The 23219-nt window shown below is 36.5% G+C and overlaps 1 protein-coding gene across 1 annotated transcript in view; it reads left to right on the top strand.

Annotated features, from left to right (window-relative positions):
- The window catches only part of cnbd1 (cyclic nucleotide binding domain containing 1), a 45673-nt gene extending 23233 nt beyond the window's left edge, over positions 1 to 22440 (top strand). The window contains 6 exon segments of the mRNA XM_066689870.1: positions 1641 to 1773; positions 8685 to 8774; positions 8777 to 8881; positions 10039 to 10106; positions 13099 to 13158; positions 22315 to 22440. Of these exon segments, the coding sequence (XP_066545967.1) occupies positions 1641 to 1773; positions 8685 to 8774; positions 8777 to 8881; positions 10039 to 10106; positions 13099 to 13158; positions 22315 to 22440 (582 nt within the window).
- Positions 22441 to 23219: the final 779 nt, after the last annotated feature.

A 23219-nucleotide genomic window follows, 5' to 3' on the forward strand; every position in this document is an offset into this window, starting at 1 on the left:
AATATTAGGCTGTAAAATAATGTAATCTGCATTTTGTATATATACTAAATTCTGTGTATATATATATACACACACACACAAACAGAAAAATGTTCTTATGGGGCAAATAAGATCTAATTTCAACCTCTACATAATTCATATGCTGAAGAGAACTACACTTGAGGGAAATAATTCACCTACACTTCCTGCCCACTCAGAACTCTGTCCTTATTCCAAACTAAACTGAACACACATCTGATTTATGTTGCTTTCTCGTAGACTATAAGCTTGATTTGAATTGTTCATTAGTTCCTTATTTTTAATCTACATCAAATTATTTATTAGGTTTTGTATTGTCACCTTTTATACAGTGTTTTTCAGCACATCGTTAATTGTATGCTTTTTATTGAATTACTTGAAAGGTAAACTAACTTGAGTCTCATATCTATGATCTTATGTCATACTTTTATTGGTCCATGATAACATATACTTTAAAATCCAAAGCTGACTAATTAATTGAACATGAAAAATAAAATATTTATTGGCAATCATTCTTTGAAAAGGTTTGTGGCCTTAACAGACTAATTAAACTATAACCAGGCTCTACATATACAGCTGACTGTGTGATCAAGCCAAATTCATGTGTATCACCAGCTGTTATGCAAATCTGTTCTTGAGAGTGATCTTCATTGTGTGCAGATTATAGTTTTCACCATTGAAAGAGAATGTTTATTAAAGTGAAAGGAATATTTACCTCTTTACGTGCAAACTTTGGTTGGGGTCAACTAGTCATTCTGGTAATTGTGAATACTGATTGCTAGAAAATACCTAATCAATGTTTCTTCCCAGTGAAAAGCTTGATGTTGTTTTTCGCACTGGGGCAGTGGAACACACTAGGCAATTACAGTTGGAGAATCTACATTTTGTGCCAATTTCCTATTTACAAGAAATGATCAGGCAGATAAAAAGGTATTCATTTCAGGCCACTGATATTCAGAATACAACATGTTTGAATATATATTCATCAATGTAAACATCATATTCGTAAAATGAAGCAGAATATTTCAGCTCTGAATATTCAGTATATACTTCTAGTATTCCAAATACTAAGGTTTTCAGAGCCATGGAAACTGCATATTCTGAATATGAAGATGAACTATATAAAACACGTGTCAAAGGAGAGCCAGTGTAACATAAACATGATGACAAGAAACATTTTTTGTTTATAATGATAAAACAGATTTTGATAAGGATTTTCAAAGAATCCTTAATTACATAGAAGCTCGCTGGTCTATCCTGCAAACAACACAAAGAAGCATGGGAAAGACGCATGCTTGGAATTACAAGAAGAGACAGAACAAGTAAATAGATCCGAGAGCAAGCAAAAATATGTGATGTTATTGAATGAGTGAAAATGTTAAAATGGCACTGGGCCGGACACACTGCAAGAAGAACAGAGGAAAGTTGGACAATAAAACATAATGATGATGATAATGATGATACATATATACACACGAGATGTTATACTCTGACAATTAGGGAAATAAACGGCACCTTTTCAGATGATCGGGCACTTTCCATTTTTCCTTATCAGAATAACTTCCTTTAACACCATGCTGTGTGTAAAGCTTGTAAACAATAAAGCAATATCTTTATATCAGGAGATTGCAGCACGAGATCAAGCCCTGAAGGAAGAGCTCATTCAAGATTGCCCTTCCTACCATCAGTGACCCAAACTCTGCATTTGCAAACTGGCTGATCTGATAGAGATGAGAAACTTGCACGCTAATTACGGTAAGCTGGTTTATTATATAGTTGTATTATATCTATCATCAGTATAAATCAAATGTATCAGTGTGCACAAGGTAACAAGACTGAAGAATTCATGATACAGCATTACATAGTATGCATTAATTTAAATGTTGTATTGATTCTAAAAGGAATGTTTTATTGCAATGATTCCATATGTCTATTATTTTTTACTTTATGCACTTACAATGCTCTGTGAGATCCTGTTTTTTTATATAATTATTTCCTATTTGAACTAAATTAATTCTGACTAATGGAGGGGCATGATATATGGTAGTTTATGAGTAGTGCATCATAATGCTGTTACAGATAGGTCCAATTTGAGTTCCTGGCATTGTAAGCAAGTGTAACTGATGGCATATAACTTGCTGCTATATTTAGTCTATATGACACGCATGACCTACACTCTGGTATATTGGGTGAACATGTTACAATTGCAGACAAACTATGTGGGATAGCCATGAATGCCACATCAAACAAAATATAAAACCATCTATACTGAATCTAGACATAGACAAACCTTTACTTTACTGTCTTGATCTTTGAGTATTGTTGTAGTGCTGAGAATAATACAATGCAAAAGAGTTCATGTGTGTTGATTTTGTTTTGCAGGAAACAATGGGGACAGACAACAAAACATGATAATTAAATCAGCATTCAATTTAAATGAATCTCCTGTCATCCACATTTATATTATCCTTGCAGTACTTAGAACACATGAACATGCTGTTTTTAAACACATATTGCACAAACAGGTTCTCATTATTTAGGTTGTACCGTTTCAAGAATGCAAATTAGCTTCTACTGCCCGAGGTAGAAACCCAAATTTTTATTCATTTAAAATGTGAACGCACACTGTAATTCAGAGTTTTCAGAGGGAATGAAAATATATGAGCAATTTCTGAAACAACCCTATACATTAAAGTCAATTTCGAAAGTAAAATCCCACACTAATGTAATGTAATTCAAGAAACGGTTCTAAAGTTCAGAAGGCATCATTTTGTAAGAGTCTCCCGAAAACATGGACTTTATGTTCATTCAATCAGACTTAGTTCTAAATATGTTCACATAAACAGGGCTTGGTAAATTAAACTGTAAAGTACTGTTGTATATACAGTCTATACTTTAAATGAGATTCCTGGTAACTTTGAAATAAACCCAGTCTGATTGTTGCTTATCTGACTATGCACATGATGGATTGGCAGACGAGCATGGAAAAATGAGATGATTAGACCGGTATTTGAGCGGCTGTAGCTGGGCTTAATCAGCAGGCCTTATGGGTTTGACAGAATAGGATTTTTATTTTTTTCCCTGTCTGTCAATGTGCAATTGCTCTTGTCAAAAAAAAAAAAAAAAAAAAAAGTAATGGAATATGTCTCCTCTGTCAAACTGCTTTCACATAAAACTTCACTGCAGATTGAAATGGAATTTTCACTGTTGATTACTGGATGCCTCACAGGATATAATTGTCTATAATATCCACCTTTTAGATGCATTAGTGTGGAGGTGCACAACTGATCCTAAAGGGGTGGAATACAGATGGTCTTATGGGTCTTTGTTCATCATCAGCACCTTAAAAATGGAGAAGTGCTGTTTAATTAATCCGATGAAGCCAACAGTAAATTAAGTGAGGGTGTTAAGAGCTGAGGTGGAATTAAAACCAGCACCGAAATTGTGAAGCCCTGCTTTAGTACTTAATGACTGAAATTGTGACAAATTATGAATTCTTGGGATACGACTGGAAGCGTGTGATTAAATGTGTGAATGTGACATGCAGTGTTGCAGGCTTTATTTTGAAAAACAAACCCATGACAGGTACAGTACAGAAGTGTTACTAGTTACAGTGACAATCACGGGTAGTATGAAGCTCTGTTACCATTTTAATTACCTTTTTTTCTGGAATTAACATTATCAGTCCTCACCGGTGTATTTCACAGCTGGGTTACTTAACAAAAGAGAAATTGAAAGAGAAAGACAGACAGACCCACCAGATTCCCTGAGTATATACTGCAGACAGATTCACTGAAGCTTTCTGATTTTGCAGAAATGCTTACCTTCCTACCACTTCCTTTCTAAAGCTTAAAAAACACCAACAACCAAACAACAACAACTATAAAACAGGTTTCCTATGTAAACAGCAACAGAACAGCTTTTTCAAAAAACCTGCACAGCTTAATTCCTGTTATTACAACAAATGGCCAAGAAAAATAACAAGCTTTGTTTAACTGATAATATTTCAACTGCGTTCCTCAGCCAGCCCTAGAGACACCGCTCTATCAGGAAAGTATAACCCCCTCCAGAGATCTCTCAAACTTTTTTCGCCAATTATAGATCCCAGCACTCTCAATTAAAAACTCTGAAAGTCCCCTGTGAGGGTCCCTTTTTTTGAGGGTCCCAGTGAAATTTGGTGGTGGTCTCTATAAAGTTTATTTTCGGTGTAAAACGTTTCAGTGTAAAAAAAACAGTGTATTAATTAATTTCTTCCAAATATTCAGAATAATGTATCAGTTAAAGTAGGTTCACCGTGATTCAGTTTGACAGATGATTATTTTGTTATGAGTGCATTGTGTTCTGTCCTTTCAGCAGAATACAAACATTTTAGCATATAGTAATTGCATGTTAGAAAAAGTTGTTCTATGCATACCCTCTGAAGACCACACACAGCATCTTTGTCATTAGCATGATTTAAAAAGAAAACAAATCTACAAACTGCATACATCCCCAAACCTTGCAACTACTACAATTTATTTTTGTTTTGCTTTACTTTTAACTGTTATTGTGCCAAATATTTTCTAAGTCAGAAACATGTTACCTTTCCAGTATTTTGAGTCTAGCTGTAACAAATCTAATGTGCCCAAATCAGTGAATCCCAACTTTTTATTGTTGAGACCATTAGTTGGCCATCAACAGGACTTTGTGACCCACAGGGTTTATGATACAATTTAAATATAAAATTGTATTCAGTATTCAGAAGTATTTAGAATTTGTATTCATTTTGTTGCTTTAAAGCTTGCAAGTCATGACACTTTGAAGTAGGCATTAATATGTTATATATACACAACCTACTCCACACATTCAAAGCAAAAACTAAAAGAAAGAAGTAAATAGATTATAAATATGAAAAACATTTTGAAAGCAGGGACTAGAAACCTTTTTAGGATTCAAGGAAGAATGGAACAAAGTACAGCCAAATACTATAGGAAAGATTTAAAACAGGGGTGAAAATCCAAAGCACAAGGCCAAAGGTACACTGAAGTGGCTAAACAATAAGAAAGTGAATGTGCTTGAGTTACCCAGAGTCCTGACTTGAATCTCATGGAGAATCCCAAAGTTGGTAGTTGTCATATTTCATATTTTTCTCTTTAGTTGTTGCTGACATTTATTGTACCTTATCTCACCCTTAAAAGTCTTCAGATTGAGCATTCAAGTTTTGAATAAAATATTGGGGGGCAGGGGGGAGTGTATTTTGTAATTTCACAAAAAGGGACACCAAATCTGAGGTAAATTCAGGGTCAAATATGCTTTTGAAACATGCAAATGTACACTGGGCCAATGATAATGTTCATTTAATCACATACAAAATGAGTATTTACTTTAACACAAGCAGAACTAGCTAATTGAAATTACAAAACATTAGGAAAAATTAGACATTACAAATGCTTTAAATTTCTAATTAGACATTAGAAATGTAATGGCTACCCTGAAGCTGCATTAACAATGACATTTTGAAAATTGATTGAAAGGCATGGGAGAGTGAAGGGGGACAATGCTGACGTTATGTTGTCTGTGCTGGGTTTGCTTGCTGATGGTGTCAGCACTTCCAGTTGTCTGTGGATTGTGGAATTCGTTTTTCTTGGTCTGGTTTAACAGATAGAGATCACCCTACTCTCGCATCATTGGCGTTATTTGGTTTGATACAGGCCCATTTATTTTCTGTGAGCTCATGAGCAGAACTACAAACTAAAAAAAGTTACCACAAGTTGCTATAAAGTTCCCACAAATAATGAATGCTTGTTTTATGCTTTTCCCATAAAAATAATATAGTGTCCAGTGATTATCAATCAGTCATTTGTTGGAATCAAATTTGTATTTAACCATAGCTTCTTGCCATGTGCCATACAGAACTAAACAGCAAGTAAGGCATACATTTAATCTTCATATTTTAGTTAATGCTAATCTGATTAGCAATGAATACCTAACTGGCCCCTTTATTTAAATGTGTTATACAAATTTCATATTTCATGGAAAATATTCATGGAATATAAGGCAAATGCTGGTAAAATGCCTTACTGATAAGTGGTTACTGAAAAGTGAAGCATGGCAGGTGAAATGCAACTGTGTACACGGTTTGTTTGACACATACCGTGTTTGGGTAACCAACTGTATAATCATTCTGTGACTTATGACCTATGTTGAAAGATAATAGCTTTCAGTGAAAACAATGGTGACCCCGATTAAGCAGTATACGCTTGAAAGAGCCCTGTCGATAAAGATCTTTAGTCACAGACAGCATTCAGGTTGAGCTTCAGTAGTATATCTGAGATTGTATTAAGGTCGATGGTCGGGTTGTGTCTGGTATTTAGAATAAATTACATTCTAGGGTCTGGTCAAACCATGGTAGGGTTTAAATTTATGCTGAAGCTGACCTACACACCTCAAGAATATATGATTGTTTGGAAATTGTTGGTTAAAACCAGGCTGATGGAAAAAGTATCATCGCTTTTAATTTAGTGCTGGAGTATGGAGAGACAAAAACAACAAATGCATTGCCTCAAAAAGCGACCCTACTGAAGAACGACTGATTTTGGTTGCAATCTGAAGTTGGGAACGAGGGCCCTAAACCTTATCTAAGCCTAACTCAATCCCCATACGCTTCCCTAAGAAAAAACCTTAGGCATCCATAAAAACAAAACAAAAAATCAACAACCAAAAAAACAACAATAAGAAAGAATTGCATGCACATTTACTACAAAGGAGATATTTAGCATGCATTTAGCATATCACAGAAACCAAATGTTCACTTAAATACAACAGCTCATAAACTAATCCACCTACTTCTATTAATAATAATCATCATCATAATCATAATATGATGGGATGATGTGTATGAGAGAAATATATAGACAGTTTAGATACACAATACAAAATATAAAGGCCTATGTTTGCTGAACATTTTCTAAATAATCTCATTAGTGAAATGCACCTTGCATTACTGTACTCTCCTTCAAGTTGCTTCAGTGATCAAATTGTTCTGTACTTTGTGTTATATTTAATTGGCTTCCACTTTCATACCCGGGGGTGGTTCAGTTTCAGTGAATGCATATTGATTCAGTTCAGCTGTCATTCTGAAGTGTTCTGAAAATCTTTAACAACATCAAATATGCACAATTTATGAATATAAAAAAGCTGCTAATTCAGTCATGACACCTTGTTTTTAATTTCTGTACATTAAGTAAATGTCATTTTAGTGCAAAATAACTACTAAGATCTGGCTGTGAAAATTTTGCACATTAGTAAAGTAACCATTTCTGTAATAATAGCCCTGTGTCATGATTCCTAGTAGAGCCTCAGTTTTATGATTCTAGCAGCTAAAATTAAAAGTAACATTAACCGATACACTGTGTCTGTTTCCCTTTTTCAATGCTCCCTTTGGTAAACAGATTTAAGTGAGAGGCGACATTGCTGTCAGAAGGCAGAAAAATGGGCTGCATTAGTCCTCTGTGGCGCTCACAGAAATGGGATTTAAAAACGGCTGTCAGTGTTGATATACAGTGTTTCTCCTGCAGTTAAAGGCCCTTATAAATCAGTTTAATACTCACCTCCACAACTTGACCTTAGGTTTGTCACATGAAGAAATAATTCTAGTTCCTGTGTCTTTTGCCAAAATTGAGCACAGACCTCCCACTTACACTCCTACCACAAACATTACCAATCTATCTGCCCAAGAAGGCTATGGAATAACGAGCAATAAGGCAGATTCACAACCAAAAGCAGGGATTGTTTCAATGTTCGTTTTCAAATAAGAACCAGCCACCTAGAAACATTAGTACTGCTCTGACAGCTTCCTGCTGCCCCCTCAAAACTAATCGATTCCAACTGCACCTCTACAATATAGGATGCATTATTTTGTGACTTGAAGCCTCTCACCTGTACTGCTCTACTAAAAGTACAATTCTTGTAACTATTGGTTCTACTACATGCTTGCTATTCAACTTTATTGTATTGTAATATTTAGCTTTTATGTTATTACATGATTGAATGCATGTTACCATTGTCTTTAATATGTAATTTACTTCACTATCTTACTATTTAAGGTACTGACTAAATATACTTCAGATATAGCCTATTTAAAGCTTTAGGGTGTCATAAAATCATAACATTCATAATATTACAGTCATATAGAAAGTAACATATTGATCACAACATCCTACTATTTGGTAGGAAGGTACAGAGGATATATAACATATATATATATATTTATATATATTGTGAGCCGACACCCAGGAGGCAGGAGGCGGAAACTGAAATAAATCAAACAAAAATGGACCTGAAATATCAAACCTCAAAAATTGTCAGTTGCCTCTGTCTCCACCTCTCTCTTCTCGACACTTGGGAGCAGAGGCTCCTTAAAAAGGGTGTGGTGTCAGCCCAGGGGGATAATAGAGTAAATTAATGTAAATACATATGAATGCTGAACACTAATGAGTGTTGTACAATGTGAGTTTCTTCATTTGCTATTTTTTTATATTCATGCATTATCCAGTGTGTTTTTTTGTGACATTTTAATTACAGGGAACTTATACAGTATACCTTAACATAAGATACCATAACATGTAAGTGTTTGAACAGACTTTGGTCATGACTCAACAGTTCTTGAGTTTCTCTTGTTTCTGCAGTGATAGTGAAAGAAGGCAAGGTCTGTCCTTTCACTGCCTACATTCGGCATGGCCAGTGCACGATTTTACGGAATATAACAGTCACAGTGAAGAAGTTGTATGGAGAAGTGGTAAAAAAATAAATGTGAATTTTGTAAATTTACTGCATATGGTTTCAGAGGTTGAACTAGGAGTCATCCTTCCAGGTGCTTTGAAAGGTAGTCATTTCTTCTCTAAAGTACAGTAGCAGAGGTAGGGAGGGTGGACCGCCCTAGGGCCCGCTACTCAGATCCGCTTTTAATTTTTCTCCTGGCAATGCTTGCAAACAATCAGCACATCACTGACCAGGTCAATTTGCTAATTCATAGACAGTTTTCAAAGACCAACCAGTATTAACAGACATTTTGTTCAGTTCATGTTTTTCAGTTTTGCTAGTGAGACAAATTGATCAGATATGATGCATGTTGCGTTTTTATTTTCTGTGTCCTTCTGAACTTCTTAGTGCTAATGACGATGCACTGTGTAAATCAGTCCCTGGCAGCACAGTTCGAGGAGGATTGAGCAAGTTTCCTACATAGCTACTGTTGTTCAGAACAGTAGACGAAATACAGCAGATTGCTGGTGGTACAATTAAAACTAATCTTTTATTTTTGAAACAACGCTATATTGCCTAGTGTTTTGGATGTTGCAATGGCACTGAAACTCTTTTTAACTATACCAGCTGTGGCGGGACCAAGACAATTCTTAAAGCGGCATATTGATTCCTCAACCAACACTGCTCCAACCCCCTCTCCCCTTCACACAGGTACAAAACCAAGGGCATCCATTATTACAGAAAGTTAGTTTTCAAAACTAAAATTGACAACAAGTAAAAACTACCTAAGAAGTTCAGTGTCCCAGGGGAGACTGTCAGTACTGTAAACTTTGCGTATAGAGAGCGACCGAGCAAGGCAATTAGATGTGAAAGCCTTTTGCACAAAACAATAACAAATAAAAATAAAAAACAAAGCACCGGTTCCCCAGTTTTAGAGCAACAAGCAGCACAGATGCAGTCCAGACAGGACAAACGAGGGCTAATTCACAGAGAACAGTCCCAAGCAAAAGGTCAGATAATGGTTCTATATACAGTATGTTGGGGGGAAAGCGTTTGGTTTCTTAGGGTAGGGAAATTTAAAGTAAGATTGAAAAGAATTACATGATTGTAAGTGACTGTTGTTCATGTTGGTTAAAGGTGTTTATATATGTGTGTGCTGTATGAGAGAGGCTCCTCAGCACTGATGATGTGCTTTGGGCCCCACCGCCATATTTGTCAGGGGCAAGGGCGATTCTGAGGGGGGCCACTTACTCATACTGGTACTTTTGTAATGTTTTTCAGCTCTTGATGCAGTGGCACAGTCTCTGATGCTACAAACAGCGCAACCAACATATGGGAAACTGACTCAGGTAGGGAGAAGAATGCAGAGTTCACATTCACAAATACTCAGTACTTACCTTTTATTCCTCCACCTGCCCTATGGGACACCTTTCATCAAGACAATAGGTTACCTTGCAACCTTTTTTCAAATATATGAATTCATAACATTAATTCAAATATTGTTACATAAGAAGATCACCAATCAGCTGTAACTACAAATAGACTGTTTACCCCTGTTGCCCTCATTTCAGTTAATTTGATTACCATTCAAAATGCAAATGTTGACAACTAAACCATAATGAAGCCCTATGAGATATGTGTTTCCCGAGTCATAAAAAACCTCTTTGCACAGTCTCTTGTGCTTTGTGTGAGCTTTTTGTTGTATTTTAAATATGATTGCGTTTGTGGAACAAGCTGGTTTCTTGCACAATATCAGTTCTTCTGAATTTAGTGCTAGAGAGAGTGAGCTTCCAAGATGCATCTAATTATGTTTCCCGAATATATTTTATTAATTCAATAAAATGCATAGACCTCAGCATTTAAATTGTCATTTGATCAAAATAAATAAATAGCTGATGTTACTTGGTGTGCCATTTTCTACTGAGAAACAAAATTAATAGTTTTACTCTCAAGCGGAATTATAATTCCCTCTGAAGCCATCAACGGTAGCATCTATGCAATATATTATCATATTTGAGAGGGATTTACAGGGCCTCTGTCCTTGTCGCTTTCACCATTTAGTCAGGGATCACAGAGTTACCAACCCATCAGCATCCATGAAGCTGATCCAGAAAAAAAGAGAAGCGAAAACAAGAAGAGTGCAGATGGATCACTGTGACAACGTAATATCTTGAGATGTGTGGATAGCTGCAGGAGTATGAGAGTTAATCGCCTTAAAAGGAGCAAAGTATTTTGAATAAGAAATGGTGTTTATTTCCTTTTAAACTAATATCCCCACAGGGGGAGGGTAATTCAGTGCGGTTGTTACTTCCCATGTTGTATTAGGAGCTAAATCATAGTTTCAAATCTGTGAAGCTGTTGGAAATTGCCTGACTTAATGCCCTTGCTCTTGTTGATGGGCTTCAATGTAACCCTTCCCCCCCACCCCCCCCACACACACACACACATACACATGAACATATCCCCCCAAAACACATTAGGAATGATTGCTTACTCACAGAGCTGTTTCCGGTTGACAGAGAGCTCTTTTTCTAATGTAAATGGCCATTGATTTAATGGAAATGTTCCCATTTACACAAATAAGTCAGTTGTTTTCTAGAAAACTACAACACTGACAAAATCATTTTCACATTTCCCTTCACAGCTTTACTATCTATGAGGGGGGGAAAAATCTAATCCATAAAGCAGCTTTTTTTGTTCACTCACTCACATGGTCACAGAAGATACACTTTTATGACTGCAAAGAAAAAACCTACAAGCATCATGTTTTTACCACAATTTTCCAGTTGTAGCATTCAGAACAAAGTATAGATTCATATATAGATAAGTGTGGTGTTCAAAAATAAAAATAAAACACTGTAAAGTAATACATTATATTTTAATTGATTATCACAATTGCTTGAGTATAATAGGGAAAGGTAATGGGGACTAATTTCCCTTTCAAATACTAAACAGGGTAGAAAAGAGAACATCTGTCTGTTTAAAGATGTCAAGCTATTCAAAGGGCAAGTTTAAATTCTACATGGAAATACAGTGCCTTGTGAAAGTATTCACCCCCCTTGGTATTTTTCCTATTTTGTTGCCTTACGACCTGGAATTAAAATGTTTTCTTGTTTTTGGGGGTGGTGGTGTATCATTTGATTTACACAACAGACCTGCCACTTTGAAGATGCAAAATATTTTTTATTGTGAAACAAACAAGAAATAAGACAAAAAAAAGAACTTGAGCGTGCATAACTATTCACCCCCATAAAGTCAATACTTTGTAGAGCCAACTTTTGCAGCAATTACAGCTGCAAGTCTATTGGGGTACGTCTCTATAAGCTTGGCACATCTAACCACTGGGATTTTTGCCCATTCTTCAAGGCAAAACTGCTCCAGCTCCTTCAAGTTGGATGGGTTCTGCTGGTCATACCACAGATTCTCAACTGGATTGAGGTCTAGGCTTTGACTAGGCCATTCCAAGACATTTAAATATTTCCCCTTATACCACTCGAGTGTTGCTTTAGCAGTATGCTTAGGTGGCCACTTTTGCATAAAGCCCAGCTCTGTGGATGTACAGCATAAAGTGGTCCTATAGACAGATACTCCAATCTCCACTGTGGAGCTTTGCAGCTCCTTCAGGGTTAGCTTTGGTCTCTTTGTTGTCTCTCTGATTAATGCCCTCCTTGCCTGGTCCATGAGTTTTGGTGGGTGGCTCTCTCTTGGCAGGTTTGTTGTGGTGCCATATTCTTTCTATTTTTGAATAATGGATTTAATGGTGCTCTGTGGGATGTTCAAAGTTTCGGACATTTTTTAATAACCCAACCCTGATCTGTACTTTGTCCCTGACCTGTTTGGAGAGCTCCTTGGTCTTCATGGTGCCGCTTGCTTGGTGGTGCCCTGTGCTCGGTGGTGTTGCAGACTCTGGGGCCTTTCAGAACAGGTGTATATATACTGAGATCATGTGACAGATCATGTGACACTTAGATTGCACACAGGTGGACTTTATTTAACTAATTATGTGACTTTGTACATATGCACACACCACTTTTCCGTTTTTTTTTTTTTAATTTTTAAAACAAGTAATTTTTTTCATTTCACTTTACCAATATGGACGATTTTGTGTATGTCCATTAGATGAAATCCAAATAAAAACCTATTTGAATTACAGGTTGTAATGCAACAAAATAGGAAAAACGCCAAGGGGGATGAAAAAACGCCAAGGGGGATGAATACTTTTGCAAGGCACTGTACACTGTATATTCACTTGGGTTTCAAAGGTGAAAAAAGTTATTATATAATTTATAAGCAAAATACATCTTTACCTTATCTTCTCATCCCCCCTGTGTTGTCTCTCAGGAAGAGATTAACCAGGAATACCTGAGGCAAGAGAAGCACAAAGAGTGGGAGCACATTAAGGTAATGTACACACAGTTAATACAAAAAAACTCTAAAAAGACTTCGGAGAATAAACTAATTTCCATGTGTATCAATATACATATATAACATACCGTTTGCTACAAAACGATCCAAAGTCAAAGAAAACAAAATAAAGCTTGCTGAAAAAAAATATGGTTTGACTAAAGTAGAGATCTAAATGTGGTATCTTAATTTATTTTAGCATCACAGACCTGCATATCATTTTCTTTTCCAGAGCTTTGTAATGTAGTACCCAATCAATTTATTCTAGTTTCATATACAGTGTGAACTAAAAATATAGAACAGCAGACAGGAAATAATGCTCACTAAATCACTGAGAAAAAAATAAATATATTTAACAAAACATCTTAAATACAGCTTTAATACATTTCGATAAACTAACTACAAAATATGTTATAAGAGAGTATGAAATAAACAACTAAATATCTATCTATTAGTTAGATTAGTTTTGTCCTAAGTATACATCAAGTAATTATTTACAAACGTAGGTTTAGCATTAATTTAATGAGGACACTTTTTCTATGGTATTCAAGTGTAACAAAACAACTACTGGAGTACCATTGATTTATATTGTGCCATGGGAGATGTAGAGCACTAATAACTTGGTTTACATATTTATAAACTGTAATTTATATATCTTCGATGTGTAGTTAAAAAAATATATATTGTTGCAGCCTTTTTAATTTTTTTTTACATAATTTTACATAACAGAACTCAGCAATGAAAGAGCCCTCTTAATATCTGTTGCAGTATTATAATGACATTTTGACAGTAGGTATCTTTTCCCTGCAGTGGTGATAGGAGATGTACAGTGAGGGAAAAAAGTATTTGATCCCCTGCTGATTTTGTATTTTTGCCCACTGACAAAGAAATTATCAGTCTATAATTTTAATGGTAGGTGTATTTTAACCTTGAGAGACAGAATAACAACAAAAAAATACAGAAAAACGCATTTCAAAAAAGTTATAAATTGATTTGCATGTTAATGAGGGAAATAAGTATTTAATCCCCTATCAATCAGCAAGATTACTGGCTCCCAGGTGTCTTTTATACAGGTAACGAGCTGAGATTAGGAGCACTCTCTTAAAGGGAGTGCTCCTAATCTCAGCTCGTTACCTGTATAAAAGACATCTGTCCACAGAAGCAATCAATCAATCAGATTCCAAACTCTCCACCATGGCCAAGACCAAAGAGCTGTCCAAGGATGTCAGGGACAAGATTGTAGACCTACACAAGGCTGGAATGGGCTACAAGACCATCGCCAAGCAGCTTGGTGAGAAGGTGACAACAGTTGGTGCGATTATTCGCAAATGGAAGAAACACAAAATAACTGTCAGTCTCCCTCGGTCTGGGGCTCCATGCAAGATCTCACCTCGTGGAGTTTCAATGATCATGAGAACGGTGAGGAATCAGCCCAGAACTACACGGGAGGATCTTGTTAAAGATCTCAAGGCAGCTGGGACCATAGTCACCTAGAAAACAATTGGTAACACACTATGCCGTGAAGGACTGAAATCCTGCAGCGCCCGCAAGGTCCCCCTGCTCAAGAAAGCACATGTACGGCCCGTCTGAAGTTTGCCAATGAACATCTGAATGATTCAGAGGAGAACTGGATGAAAGTGTTGTGGTCAGATGAGACCAAAATCGAGCTCTTTGGCATCAACTCAACTCGCTGTGTTTGGAGGAGGAGGAATGACCCCAAGAACACCATCCCCACCGTCAAACATGGAGGTGGAAACATTATGCTTTGGGGGTATTTTTCTGCTAAGGGGACAGGACAACTGCACCGCATCAAAGGGACAATGGACGGGGCCATGTACCGTCAAATCTTGGGTGAGAACCTCCTTCCCTCAGCCAGAGCATTGAAAATGGGTCGTGGATGGGTATTGGCTCAAGAAGAAGCACATTAAGGTCCTGGAGTGGCCTAGCCAGTCTCCAGACCTTAATCCCATAGAAAATCTGTGGAGGGAGCTGAAGGTTCGAGTTGCCAAACGTCAGCCTCGAAACCTTAATGACTTGGAGAGGATCTGCAAAGAGGAGTGGGACAAAATCCCTCCTGAGATGTGTGCAAACCTGGTGGCCAACTACAAGAAACGTCTGACCTCTGTGATTGCCAGCAAGGGTTTTGCCACCAAGTACTAAGTCGAAGGGGTCAAATACTTATTTCACTCATTAACATTCAAATCAATTTTTAACTTTTTTAAAATGCGTTTTTCTGGATTTTTGTGTTATTCTGTCTCTCACTGCTAAAATACACCTACCATTACAATTATAGACTGATCATTTCTTTGTCAGTGGGCAAACGTACAAAATCAGCAGGGGATCAAATACTTTTTTCCCTCACTGTACAGTAATGTTACAAATAATTTACACCCTGTATGATTTTCTGCATTTTTGCATATTTGTGACACTAAAGGTTATCAGATCAGACAAAACCTAATATTAATTAAGAAGGACCCTGAGTGAACAAATAACAGTTTGAACCTTAATTCATGTATTTATTAAAGACAGGTATGCAACATCCAATACCCACTTGTGAAGAAGTAATCACCCCCTGATTATGCCACCTTTAGCAGCAATAACTGCAACCAAACGCTTCCTGTAGTTATTGATTAATCTCTCACAGCACTGTGGATGAATTTTTGACCACTCCTCCATGCAGAACTGCTTCACCTCTGTGACATTTGTGGGTTTTTGAGCATGCACTGCTTGTTTCAGGTCCTGACTCAACATCTCCATGGGGTTTAGGTCTGGACTTTGGTTTAAGAAAATTATTTAGTAATTTGGATGTAGACTGGCTTTGTGTGTTTCGGATCATTGTCTCGCTTCATGACCCACCTGTGCTTCAGCTTCAGCTCACGGACAGATGGCCTGACATTCGCCTGTAGAATTCTTTGATTTGAATTCTCTGAGCAGAATTCATGGTTTCTTCAATGATGGCAAAGCATCCAGGTCCTAATGCAGCAAGGCATCCGCAAACAATGACACTATCACCACCATGCTTGACCGTTGGTTATGAGCTTCTTACAGTGAAATGCAGTGTTTGGTTTTCGCCCGACATAACAGGGTCTACATTGGCCAAAGAGTGTCACTTTTCACTCATCTGTATATAGAACATTATTCCATAACTCTTGATCATCCAGGCAAACTTGAGATGAGCATTTATGTTCTTCATAGTAAGCAGTGGTTTCCCCTTTGCTTCTCTTCCATGAATCCCATTTTCACCCAGTGTCTTTCTGAGGGTGGAGTTATGAACATTGACACCAAACGTTCGTGTCATTTTTACCCTCATAGATTTTTCTCCTTTGTATACTATTGCAAACCACAAAAAGAACTAACCAAATTATATGTGAAATATGTTGAAAATCAGACAGGAGGCCAATATTTTTTCACAGTTCTGTCCATGAAAACACATGGATCAAGGAAATGTCAGCTGTTGTAACCTTGTTCACATAATATACAGAAAATTCCTTTGTTACATGTCAAAGATGGGGCGGGGACAAAAGAAAAGGCCAATCACATGGGTCAAGTGCATGCCGATCTCTCATTTTTCATGGTGTAGATAGGGGCTGAACTCTCTGAATCATAGTATCACAGAGTAATTTATATATTTGCATTTGCAATAACCATTACTATTACAGGTAATACTTAGGTACATTATATCACAGAGCAAACAGACCGTAAACTCCAAAAGCTCTTATTTCTTTCTGAATGAATAAGTCTTGCAATAAAAAGTAATTCTAACATGTTCAATCTGCATATTTTTAAGATTTCCTTTGTTCAATATTTACACAGGCTTCCAGTCACCAAGATTACATTTTTCAAAGGAAAATACTAGAATGAAGTTCTGTGCAGCTCCTTAGAACTAGAAACATTTTTTTTTCATTATTAAACTGAAAGAGTTTGTCAGGACAGAGAGTGATGGAAAACTCATTTTGAGCTGTAATGTATTGCCTTGACCGATTTTCCTTTCATTTCTTCTTTCCCTTTTTTCTTATTTTTGCAAATGTTCCACTTGTGTCAGTAGCTCTGTTGTTGTTTATTGTAATAGAAAAAGCAAGTCATAGTACTTTTTTGTAAATGCCAGATAATGAGGTATGCCAGCCACATACTGTATTATATGCACATTATTATATATATATACTGACAGTGAAGGTTATGCGATCACTTGGAAATGTAACTAAAATACAACTCTGTAAAAAAAATGCAAGAATGTTCTCAAAAGAAAATGCAATGCATATTATGATTTTCTGGCATACACTATGGCAAAGTTTTCTAATTAAAGTTCCACATTGTAAGCTTTTGATTGGGTTCAGGGCTTGGGGGAACAATCAAAATATTTTCTTAAAGAAACAGTTTACATCACCTGCATCATTCCTATATTGAAATTTGAATATGTTGCATATTCTGTTCTTTTGAAGTCTTTTGATGTTCCCTGCATTGGTGTCTACTTGGATTGTCAGTTTACATGTTAACCAGTGATTCCAGTAAAGGCGTTGCTGAAGGGACTTATCAAAGCTGATCACAAGGAAGCAAGTTAGACTGACCGATTTATCTGAAGACAATTAACAAAGTTTTGTCCCAAACTTAATGCACAATGATGTATTCCTTCTAATTGTTAACATTTATTATATGGGTGTGAGGTGTCCAATCAATAGAAATGGGGAAGCATGAACCTTATTGTAATTTCTGCCTCTCCAAATATAGTGTATCCATCCGAGGTGCTCTTAGCTGCATGATTAACATAAACTGACATCAACACTTCAGTTGAGCATCAGTAACGTTAATAGTTTAATTAATTTTAATGCAATTATTAGTTCAACATCTAAAAATAGATTAGTTATGAGAAATGGTTTTACCACTTAAAACAGTCTTGGGAAATCTTGGGGGAAGGAATCTGTTCCTATTGTTGAGATTTGTCAGATTCTTGATTAAGAAGAAGAATAGCAACAACAATAGGAAAAGGCAAGCTATTTGTGGAGTGTCTCAGTGTGCCGCAGATCGATGTGATATTCACATCTCCAGGACACTCAATGATTTGAGCAGATTGCAGTTTTACCATCTGTCTGTTCCTCCATTCATTAGCTCAGCTCTCTGCCTGCTGTGTCTGTGTGCTCTTTAACTCATCCAGGCCTTATTTTGTCTTTCTACCTCTTTGACTTTCCTTTCATCTGACAGGGTTCCTTTTCAATGCCTGATACTAATCACACATATGCATAACAAAACAACAGGAGGAAACAAATAAGATAAAGTGAGAGAGCACTATTAAGGCCTTGGTGTAGAAAAAAAGTGAGTTTTAATACAATAAAAGCCACTTGTTTGTGTATATATGTACGTACAAAGTAAGGCATTCCCTGCATTGGTAATCACAGAATATCTACCATCCACGGCAAGCTGACCTCCAAGGTTATAAGCAAGAGCAGCCCAAATAATGCAGAGACTGTCTGTTGATATTTATGTTAAGCTGTAAGAGTGAGATTCACATTTATCGATTCCATCTCCACGCCTAGTTTCATGAGCCAGGAAGAGTCAAGCAATCATCACAACTGGACCACAGTGTAAAGGGATGAAGTGAGGCATTCTGTTTTCATGTGAGGATTGCAGATGGGTAAATTTGGATATGGTAGCAATGCGTTCAGTGGTTCTGTCCTGGACACAAAGGGTCAATTGCAACGAGTCAGTACGGAGCTCTGTACTTGCGTACTTTCTAGTATGGTACTATCTCAGGATTATCCCCAGCTACGGACTAAAGCTAATATCCATTGCATCAAAAAAAGAGCAAAGTTGGAGACTAGCTGATCCCCAGCTTTAGTACCGTACTAAGGATTAGTCAAGGTCAGTGAAGAGGCTGGGCGTCGGCTCAACTATCAAGCCTGAGCAAAGCGCCGGTGCTGACATGCTAACGCTGCTGCGCTTTGGCAATGCTAATCGAGTTAAAATGCGAATGCCATATAACACGATATCATGATACATTTATTTTAGTAGCATATTGTGATGTAATATATATCTATATATATATATATATATATATATATATATATATATATATATATATATATATATATAATTTAATAATTCAATTGAATAATTTAAACTCAAGACATATTTATGGCACACAACTATATAGCTAAAGCTAAATTTCATTTCCCATTGCACTTTATTTACCTAAACAAGACGCAAAAACATTATTTAGACTACACATTTAATACTTTGTTCTGAATTATTTTAAAGAAAATAACGGGTGTAATTAACAGGCGGAGGTTTGCAGCTAGCGACTCCAACACCGCAACCCAACAATACCCTGCTGTATAGAGCTGCGGTCCAGAGTGGAACGCTCAGTCCTGCCTGGGCACGGTATACTGTAGAGACTGATGGTTCAAGAGATATGCTATGAAAAAAAGAAAACCCATAAGAAGGGACTGGGATCTTTCCCACCGATAGGGGACTCTGTGTCCAGGCTGGTTCAGGTGAATGCCATATTAGACAAAGACCTGCTTTGCCCTAATACACAATGCAGAACAATGGATGCTATGCTGAAGAAAGCTTATTCTGCAGAGACTTCAGCGGTCCGGGCCAATAACGCATAGGCCATCTTAATCCTGTACATGGGTCATCTGACGTGACGCCTGAGGGAGCGCCAGTCTATGGCAGATGTGGAGGAGATGGAGCTAGTCAATGCCTATATGACTGACTTGCTGCGAGATGGGGCAAAGGCCATGGGGAGATCTCTCGCAGCTATGGTTGCAGCCAGACGCCATCTATGCTTGACGCAGGCTAAGCTCCAGGACAAGGAGAAGTCTGTCCTAACTCGATGCTCCCATCACCCCATGTCAGATGTAGAGATGGTGGAACTCTCTATCGAACGGTCGGTGAAGGCTAAGGAGAGAGAGCACAGAGGCTTCAGGCCCATTCTCGATCTGAGGGGCCTCAACGTGTTTCTGAAGAAAAGACAGATGTTGACTGTACAGCGTATCCTTCAGTCCGTCCGGCCGGGTGACTGGTTAACGTCAATAGACTTCAGGGACATGGCATGGCAACAACTGAAATAGGAGATTCACTCTCTTCTCATGGTCAGTGGTGTTTAACAAATATAGACTGTTCTTGGCCAAGAACATGCACAGTGTTGAATGGCCTGCATGACAAGATGTTGCCAATAATAAAGTAGTTGTATGAAATCAGTTATTCAGAATTTGCAATATTTCCCACCAATTTTACTTAATAGTTCTAAATCATTAGTCAATCATATTGATACTAATCTGATAAGTAAATTCCTCAAATCAGTGTCCTAAACACTACATGATCAAATACACTATTTTAACAATTCCTAAATGATAGAAAATGGTTGACATAAATGCTTTATAAGATTAATTGTATAATTATAATTAGCATTCACTTTTACATTATCTACTTAATCCTTTTTTCTGATGAACGACATGGCTAACATAGCAGGTGTCTTAGAAATATTCATAAATATATCCATTTGTAACTCAATTCATGCATGCAAGTGTTCATCCACGTAACAGACCATATTTCTGAACAACTCAGGGGGAGAAAGAAAAGTCATGAATGCAAAAGTGGTGGTTAAAGTGCTTTTTCCATTTATATTTTAACAGTAGGTAGGCGTCTTATGTTTACAACTTGAAACTGTTAGAACAGAGCATCAGGTCAATAATAATAATAATTATTATAATAATTATATTATTATTATTATTATTATTATTATTATTTTAAAGAATCAGAAAATATTTTATTTTTGTTTAAAGATTTAAGGTGTCTGATTATACATTGTGCATTTTCACCCCATATTAGAACCACAACTTACTGACTCCTGCAGCTCCTCTCTATGGTGAGGAAAAGCACATCCTCCCATACGCATGAAGTCAAAGACATCAAATATTCTTCATTCTGCTATTTTTGATTCTATCACACTAATTGGAAGATTTAATGGAAAACTATTGTCTTTCCATAATTACTGGTTTTGATGTGTGTTAGTAGGAGTGTATAAGTTAAGTTTCAGTGATTTTTCTGTTCAATTTTATTTGTATTATCAACTTTAAACACTTAAAAGCAGATTCTGAATATAAACGAAGCAACCTGCTATTTCACAGTTATTATTAGCCCATTATTATTGTTATTATTATTATTATTATTATTATTATTATTAATAATATTATTATTATTATTGTAAGATGTTAATGCTAAATTAATAGTGAATGCTTCATTTTCAATTGATACCCGATCTCCAAATTTAAGGGGTTGGTATTTGCCATTGTGTATCTAGGCACTTATTTTATTTACAGATTTGGGTTTGAAACTTGAGACCGAAAATTCTGTTTTTATTTATTTGTATTTACGTTTTTGTTTCTTTGTCTCCTCTCCTGGAAACAGAAGACACCACACAAATGATTATTTTAAGCCCCAAAGGTTCATAATTATAGAAGACAAAGACTCCACACTTGTAATTGTGGTTCTTGCTATTCATGGAAAATTGTAAGCATAAGCTTGAGAATGGCTTTGGCCATTTCATCAAAGGGAGGCTGCTTGCACATTCCACAGAGATATAGGGTGTGACGCATACGCAGCCATACACATAATTGTAGAAAATAATATAAACCAAATGTTTTATTATTATTATTGTGATGATGAGGAGGAGGATTATGACTATTATAATAATAAAAAACATTAACCTAAATGGTGGCCATTGGTTTGAAAAACAATCAAACTTTCTTACATATTTAGACATAAAAAAAAATATTTAAGTCAGAAAAATCAACTGTTACTCAAGAATGCATTAAAAGAGCAACCTTTGTTCACTCGATTTCTTAAATAATATTTTAGAATTGAAAGGTATTCGCTTTTTTAATGTTTTGCTTTCCTTTGTAAGAAAGGGAATGCAATATTTATAGTTGGCATTCTTTCAGTCTGATATTCCTTTTATAAGATTAAGTAGTCATCTTGGTGCCCTGGAAGACAAACAATACAAGCTCCACTGCCCACAGAAATGCTTCAGCTGAAAATGATGGGAAATTAAAGTGTTGCTAATTAAAGACAGTTAAGTTCTGCTGTAAGTCATAGGAGTGATGAATGACGATGATTTGTTTTGAAATTCCTTTTCCTTTTTCCTTCCCCTTTCAGCAAAAAGTGATTTCTGAGACCCTGTAATACAATGGGATCCTGCCTGGAAGTGGGAAATGGTCTCTTCAAAGGGGTGGGCAACGGTTACATACTAAACTAAAGGCCTGTCACACACAAGCTCAATAAATATGCATTGGTATGCTACATAAATAAACATGCTGGCTTTTTTCTAAAGCAAAAGAAACTCACATCTCCCAATGGCAACTTAATGTCTTTTGTGCTGAACCCATATTTACAAGTCAGAATACTGACTGTTCTCGCAGATAATCCCACTACTAAACAAGCTAGAATACTGTTCTTTGAGCACTGTTCTTCAACCAAAACTTCCAGCTGTAATCCACAATGCATCATCAAAAAACTGAAACAAGTTGTAATTATTCTCAATTAGCCAGCTTGAAGTGCTTCCTAATGCCATACCAATGACTGAAAGGAAGGAAATCTCTTCCAGAGCACAAAATAACCTTATAATTAACCTACTTATCCTGACAGAGGACAGGCTTCAAATGCCTGCATAAAACAAAAGATATTTAATAAAAGCCAGGCCTTGAGTGCTTGATTCATGGTCAGCTATTACGACTAGCCACTTGAGGGATAATCCTTTTATGCTTATAACTGGAAAACATTTTGTTATTGCTGATTAGTGTTATTTAAGCCATTTTAAAAGAAATAACATCTCTGCCCAGTTCTCTTAAAGCTGTAGTTCCCTCCAATCTCTGACGTTTGACAAGGCTTTTTTGGTTGGCACTCCCAAAGGATGAGCTGCCTTAATTTCCTTTACTTTTGCAGAAAATTAAAACTTTTTTTATCTTCAATAGTAAAGTGCATTCCAGTCTTGCATGAAGCGATATTGTATTGCAAATATAGTGAATCTTTCATGAGGGCTTTAATAATTTACTGATAAGGGT

The sequence above is a fragment of the Amia ocellicauda genome, chromosome 2 (assembly GCF_036373705.1).
Source record: "Amia ocellicauda isolate fAmiCal2 chromosome 2, fAmiCal2.hap1, whole genome shotgun sequence".
In the NCBI taxonomy this organism is placed as follows: domain Eukaryota; kingdom Metazoa; phylum Chordata; class Actinopteri; order Amiiformes; family Amiidae; genus Amia; species Amia ocellicauda.